This window comes from Rhinopithecus bieti, unplaced genomic scaffold, assembly GCF_001698545.2.
Source record: "Rhinopithecus bieti isolate Rb0 unplaced genomic scaffold, ASM169854v2 scaffold_35950, whole genome shotgun sequence".
In the NCBI taxonomy this organism is placed as follows: domain Eukaryota; kingdom Metazoa; phylum Chordata; class Mammalia; order Primates; family Cercopithecidae; genus Rhinopithecus; species Rhinopithecus bieti.
In genome coordinates, this window is record NW_016815506.1 from 432,473 (window position 1) to 439,564 (window position 7,092).

Here is a 7,092-nt window from a genome sequence, read left to right on the forward strand (position 1 = left end):
TATATAAATATATATATTTTTAATCAGAAGTTATGAAGAACAAAAAGAAAAAATAAACACAGAAGCAAGTGCAATACCACCTCTCTTCTCCCTTACTCTTAGGGTTTCCTTTGTAGCCTATGTTTGGTGTCTCTTTTGACCTTTACCCCTTCACCTCCTCCTCTCTTCTTCTGATTTCCCCTCCCCCACTTTTTTAAGGAGTTTTTCTCCTTTCTCAAGGGGAGTTAAACTAGCTTTTGAGACTTATTGCAAAGCATTTTGTATATGTAATATATTGTAAGTAAATATTTGTGTAATGGAGATATACTACTGTAAGTTTTGTACTGTACTGGCTGAAAGTCTGTTATAAATAAACATGAGTAATTTAACACCTCTGGTTGTTTTTGCAGACTTCCTTTGCCTTGATTTTCTACTAAGAGGGAGGGGTCCTCCTTCCAGTATGTTATACCAACTACTGAACAGTTTAGGAGGTGAACAAAAACAAAGAATTTTCAGCCTAGACTGGGAAATGGAGGAGATTTTCCTACCAGGAAAGAGTGCCTTCAGGATAGGACAGAAAGTCTGACTTGCCTGTCTACCCAAAGTAGAAATTAATCAAACATTTGTTGAGTACCTACTATGCACAAAACACATTCTATGCCGAGGGTAAAATAATGTGAATGATGATAATCATAGGGTCTACCACTGCTTGAGCATCTCATAAATGCTAAGTACTCATTGAATTGTAGAAACACCTACAAAAGGATGATCACAATTATTGGTGAAAAAATAAAAGCCCAAGAGAGAATAAATACCTTGTCCAAGGCTCATCAGCCAGTAAGTGACAGAACCAGAATTTGAACCCAGGGGTGTGTGACTCCAAAGCATGTGCTCATCCCTTTATGCCAGGGAATGCAGCCAGTGAAACCCCTAAGCTAGAAAAATCCAAAGTAGGAACATCAATTTGTTTCTGTCTTAAATAGTAACTATTTTCTGTTCCCTTCACTCTGAACTCTTTTCTGTTCTCTTCCATCTACCTCATTGCTATTCCATATAGTAATGTCTGCCTTCTGTTTTCCACGAGATTACAGTGAAGTGAAAATTAGAGACACTCCTATCTAGAGTCTATTATTTTCCATGTCCCATTGAAACTGGCAAATTCAAAGTCAAAACAGACAGGAAAGCTGGGAGTGGTGGAGCACACCTGTCATCCCAGCTACTTGGGAGGATCACTTGAGCCTAGGAGTTTGAGAACAGCCTCAGCAACACTGGGCAACACCATCTCTACAAGAAATTTTAAAATTAGCTAGGCATGGTGGTACATGCCTGTAGTCCCAGCTACTCGGAAGGCTGAGACGGCAGGATCACTTCAGCCCAGGAGGTCGAGCCTGCACTGAAGTGTGATCACGCCACTGCAGCCTCCAGACCCATCTTAAAAAAGGAAAAAAAGGGCTGGGCACGGTGGCTCACGCCTGTAATCCCAGCATTCTGTGAGGCCAAGGCAGGCAGATCACGAGGTCAGGAGATCAAGACCATCTGGCCAACATGGTGAAACCCCGTCTCTACTAAAATACAAAACATTAGCCAGGCGAGGTGGCGGGCGCCTGTAGTCCCAGCTACTCGGGAGGCTGAGGCAGGAGAATCGCTTGAACCCAGGAGGCGGGGTTGCAGTGAGCCAAGATCAAGCCACTGCACTCCAGCCTGGGCGACAGAGCAAGAAAAAAAAAAAAAAAAGGCTGGGCACAATGGCTCACGCCTGTAATCCTGGCACTTTGGGAGGCCGAATCAGGTGGATATCCTGAGCTCAGGCGTTCGAGACCAGCCTGGGCAACATGGCAAAACCCTGTCTCTACTAAAAATACAAAAATTAGCTGGGGCCGGGTGCAGTGGCTCACACCTATAATCCCAGCACTTTGGGAGGTCGAGGCAGATGGATCATGAGGTCAAGAGATCGAGACCATCCTGGCCAACATGGTGAAACCCTGTCTCTACTAAAAATATAAAAATTAGCTGGGCACACCTGTAGTCCCACCTACTCGGGAGGCTGAGGCAGGAGAATTGCTTGAACCTGGGAGGCAGAGGTTGCTGTGAGCTGAGATGGCGCCAGTGCACTCCAGCCTGAGTAACAGAGCAAGAATCTGTCTCAAAAAAAAAAAAAAAAAAAGGAAAAAGAAAGTGAGAAAACAGATTTTAGCCCCAAAAAGTGGGTTAAAGGTTAAAATAAACCATGATGCATGATGTGTTGCTGGAGGGAAAGTGAATCTGGTGTGTTCAGACTCTAGAGTGACTCATGAATCAACAGTAGTTTCCATCTATACCATCTTGGGTCTGAATGCTAGGAGGGCCCCTTGCCACCCTAGTGTCTTCAGCTTTGGAGACAACTGGGTGGTTGGCTGTCTGTGGACAGCCATTCCTGCTCAAGGCTGAAGCTTTATTTTTTTCTTTTTTTTGAGACAGAGTTCTGCTCTGTTGCCCAGGCTGTAGCAAAGCAGCCCAGTCTCGGCTCGCTGCAACTTCTGCCTCCCAGGTGCAAGCAATTCTCTTGTCTCAGTCTCCCAAGTAGCTGGGATTACAGGTGTATGCCACCAGACCTAATTTTTGTATTTTTAGTGGAGATGGGGTTTCACCATATTGGCTAGGATGGTAAGCCACTGCACCCAGCCTAAGGCTTAAGTCTTTCTGATGGCTCTCCAGAGGTAAATGGAGTTTATACATAAGAATCTCTCACCGCCGGGCGCGGTGGCTCAAGCCTGTAATCCCAGCACTTTGGGAGGCCGAGACGGGCGGATCACCAGGTCAAGAGATCGAGACCATCCTGGCTAACACGGTGAAACCCCGTCTCTACTAAAAAATACAAAACACTACCTGGGCGAGGTGGCGGGTGCCTGTAGTCCCAGCTACTCGGGAGGCTGAGGCAGGAGAATGGTGTGAACCCGGGAGGCGGAGCTTGCAGTGAGTCGAGATCCGGCCACTGCACTCCAGCCTGGGCGACAGAGCGAGACTCCGTCTCAAAAAAAAAAAAAAGAATCTTTCACTTAGGGGTCAGACTCACTAATCAGTGGTGAAATAACTTTCATGGTTTTGATCAGCATTTATTAAAATAAAATAGAGAACAGAAAAATATAAAATAGAGAATAGAACATACCAGCACACCTATGATAAGGGTAAGTATCGTTTCATGAAGCTTGTGTTTCAGTTCTGCATGTGCATGTAATCGTGTTTGTGTGTGTACTGGGTACCAGTGTAAAATGTATTCGTGCTATGGATCTGGTTGAAAAACGTTTAAGTCATTAGTCCAGGCTATTTCCTCCATCCACTTGTTAGGTGACATACAGCATAGCACAGCGAGGCCAGAATACCTACTGCACCTCAGGTCTTCAATCTTTTTTTTTTAATTGATTTATTTATTTTTGAGACAGAGTTTCGATCTTATTACACAGGCTGGAGTGCAGTGGCGCGCTCGGCTCACTGGAACCTCCGCCTCCCAGGTTCAATTCTCCTGTCTCAGCCTCCTGAGTACCTGGGATTACAGGTGCCCGCCACCACGCCCGGCTAAATTCTTCAATTTTTAAAGTGAGGATAATAATAGTACCTGCCTACAGGCTTGCTCAAAGTTAAATAAGTTAATATTTATAAAGGCGCTTACCACAGTGCCAGGCACTGTGCCAACAGGGTCCAGAGATTTAAAAAAATGAATGAGAAATAGCCCCAGCCTTAATGCACTTCATTGTGGGGTTTTCTCCATATTGGAAGGAAGTATTCACAAAATGCTTGTTTCCTCTCAGGCCTTCCTCTTAGTAATCCTACACCTACGTAGTAGCAGGACTGTCAGAGAAATGAGCCCAGGGCGTCCCCCGGTGGCGCAGCGCCGCCTTCGGTCTAAGGACTTGGGGCCAGGGGCGCCTCTTAGCTTCGCACTACAATTCCCACCAAGCATCTCTCCCTCTCTGGCCTCTAATAAGGAGTGCGCCTTGTGGTCCAGCGTCGGGCAACTTCCACGCCTACCGTCGCGTAAACCGGAAAACTGCGTCGTCCAGCATTGCGTCCGGTGGGGCGCGGCGCAAGGCTTGCTGGGAGACACATAACCTCGATTTTCTTCCGCCAGCCGGCTAAATAGTCCCATGTGCACATTGTTCTACAGATAAATAAACAGTAGGAACGCAATTTCCACCCTAGATTTCAGCAGAAATGCTGAATATAAGGGAATATTTGAGTAAAGTGAGTTGCTGTTCTTGACGCCCGTCTCCTAAGGATTCTCCCGGTGTGCGCGTAGGGATCTCATGCTATATAAGAGGGCCCTGCCAGGCAGCGCCTCCTCTCTTTGGTCCGTAAATCCAAAATGGTGAGTCCTGTGGCGTGGTGAGGGTGGGGGTTCGGGTTCAGACTCTGGGAGTGTGGGGATTTGAGAACCTGGAGCACAGCTGAGGGGTGGACAGAGTACATTTGCTCTGGGGCTTGGCGGGATTTGCGGAGAAACAGGAGATCCGAGGGGCGCCTTCCTGGAGGCTCCCGATGCGGCCTGTGGCCGGAAAGGTGCTGAGGCTGGGTAAGTTGCGCCGCCTTCCTAACAGGTTTTCCGTCCTAATGCAGACAAAGAAAAGAAGGAACAACGGTCGTGCCAAAAAGGGCCGCGGCCATGTGCAGCCTATTCGCTGCACTAACTGTGCCCGATGCGTGCCCAAGGACAAGGCCATTAAGAAATTCGTCATTCGAAACATAGTGGAGGCCGCAGCGGTCAGGGACATTTCTGAAGCGAGCGTCTTTGATGGTGAGTGGATCACCGGCTAGAACTGCTTGAGGATCCCAGTACCTTAAAAGCCTTCACCCAACCTCGCCCTTCTGCAGGCTCTGTTCGTTGGAGCCTCTCAGGCACTTTCCACGTATGTAAGGTTGTTGGTGGTAGAAAAGAATATTATGTGCTCATGTTTGTCGTTTTGATTCTTTTCTGGGCAGAAGGTTAGTTTTTGTGATAGAGTGCACAGCCTTTGAGGTAAACGTTTGTCTGTTTCGGTTATGAGATTCCAAAAACTAGAAACGTGGTAAAATTGACAATTCTTATACTATGATTATTTGAGTACTTGTGAAAATGTACAGGTGAGGAAGAATGTCTTCAGCGTTTCTAGAATGGAGGCAGTCTAGTTTGGTGTGAAAGGATGATGTTTGGGCCGGGCGCGGTGGCTCAAGCCTGTAATCTCAGCACTTTGGGAGGCCAAGACGGCCGGATCACGAGGTCAGGAGATCGAGACCATCCTGGCTAACATGGTGAAACCCCGTCTCTACTAAAAAATACAAAAAACTAGCCGGGCGAGGTGGCGGGCGCCTGTAGTCCCAGCTACTCGGGAGGCTGAGGCAGGAGAATGGCGTAAACCCGGGAGGTGGAGCTTGCAGTGAGCTGAGATCCGGCCACTGCACTCCAGCCCAGGCGACAGAGCGAGACTCCGTCTCAAAAAAAAAAGAAAAAAGAAAGGATGATGTTTGGAGCAATAAGAACGTCGCTTTGTTTCTTTTCCTTAAGTTATTTTTATAGAAAGAGCAAGGTTCACGGTAGGCATTAGGGCGGGTGTAGCTGTAGAAGGAACTGGATTATTGGTTTATTGCATCTAGAGTGTCAGTCTGGTCTTTGTAGTGTCAAGATGAACACATGTGCTCAGGTATTGGGCTGAACAGGTGCTTTGGGGATGCTTTTATGTGCGGGACAGGCATTTAAATAGGTTTAGTTTTAATTGACGTAAACATGTAAGATCATGTAACAAAAAAGCAAGGTAGGTATATAATACCAGCATAACTCTATTTTCTATTCCTTAGCCTATGTGCTTCCCAAGCTGTATGTGAAGCTACATTACTGTGTGAGTTGTGCAATTCACAGCAAAGTAGTCAGGAATCGATCTCGTGAAGCCCGCAAGGACCGAACACCCCCTCCCCGATTTAGACCTGCGGTGAGTATTTTAAAATAATGGAAGCCAGGGGAGTGTTGGTTTAAAAAAATTCATTCTGGCGGGTCACGGTGTCCTATGCTTGTAACCTCACACTTTGGGAGGCCGGGGCAAGAGGATTGCTAGAAACCAACAGTTCAAGACCCCATGTTTTCAAAAAATATTTAGAAGGAAGCCAAGCATGATAGTGGGAACCTATAGTCCTGGCTGCTCGAGAGGCTGAGGCAGGAGGGTCACTTGAGCCCAGGGTTGCAGTGAGCTACGATTTTACCACTTGCACTCCAGCCAGGGCAAAAGTGAGACCTTATCTCTTAAATAAAAAAGTTGCATCCTCCTGTGGTGCAGGGGATATCAGATTAAGGTCTCTGCCTCAGGTTAAGCTGTAAGGCAGGTGAGACCCACACCTGAACATGCTTAGAGACAGGGCAGAGTAGTGTTTTCCCTCCACCTCTACCAGCTTCCCATGCATTTGTAGCCTGAATACATTGTTAGTGAGAGGATGGTGATCGAGTTCTTTCGGGGAAGGGAATCTTGAATCCATGGGTTTTAATTTACTCTTTTGTTTCTTTGTCTTTCAGGGTGCTGCCCCACGTCCCCCACCAAAGCCCATGTAAGGAGCTGAGTCCTTAAGACTGAGACAGACTATTCTCTGGAGAAAAATAAAATGGAAATTGTACTTAATATCGCATGTTAAGTGTATCTGTGCCAGATAGGGTGGGGGTTTTGTGTGTGTGTGACACATACCACTTTGATGGGAAAGAAAGTTTATTCGAGTCTCTCTTTTTTTTTTTTTTTTTTTTTTTTTGAGACGGAGTCTGTCGCCCAGGCTGAAGTGCAGTGGCGCGATCTCAGCTCACTGCAACCTCCGCCTCCCGGGTTCAAGTGATTCTCCTGTCTCAGCTTCCTGAGTAGCTGGGATTACAGGCGTCTGCCACCACACCCGGCTAATTTTTGTATTTTTGGTAGAGACGGGGTTTCACTATGTTGGCCAGGCTGATCTTGAACTTCTGACCTCGGTTAATCCACCTGCCTTGGCCTCCCAAAGTGCTGGGATTATAGGCTTGAGCCAACCTCACCCAGCTATTTATGTAAATTTAAACCTTAAATTGTTTGTGATCATATCCTTGACCTCAATTTGCATAGCTGTGTAAAATAAAGGGAGATTTATTCTGTGAATTTT

The 7,092-nt window shown here is 46.6% G+C and overlaps 1 protein-coding gene across 1 annotated transcript; it reads left to right on the forward strand.

The window, feature by feature from the left end:
• The first annotated feature begins 4,010 nt into the window (after positions 1-4,010).
• RPS26 (ribosomal protein S26) lies at positions 4,011-6,593 on the forward strand. Its single transcript, XM_017853349.1, has 4 exons — positions 4,011-4,321; positions 4,570-4,747; positions 5,785-5,915; positions 6,491-6,593. Exons 1-4 carry the CDS (start codon positions 4,319-4,321, stop codon positions 6,524-6,526), a joined length of 348 nt encoding a protein of 115 aa, XP_017708838.1. The 5' UTR covers positions 4,011-4,318; the 3' UTR covers positions 6,527-6,593.
• Positions 6,594-7,092: the final 499 nt, after the last annotated feature.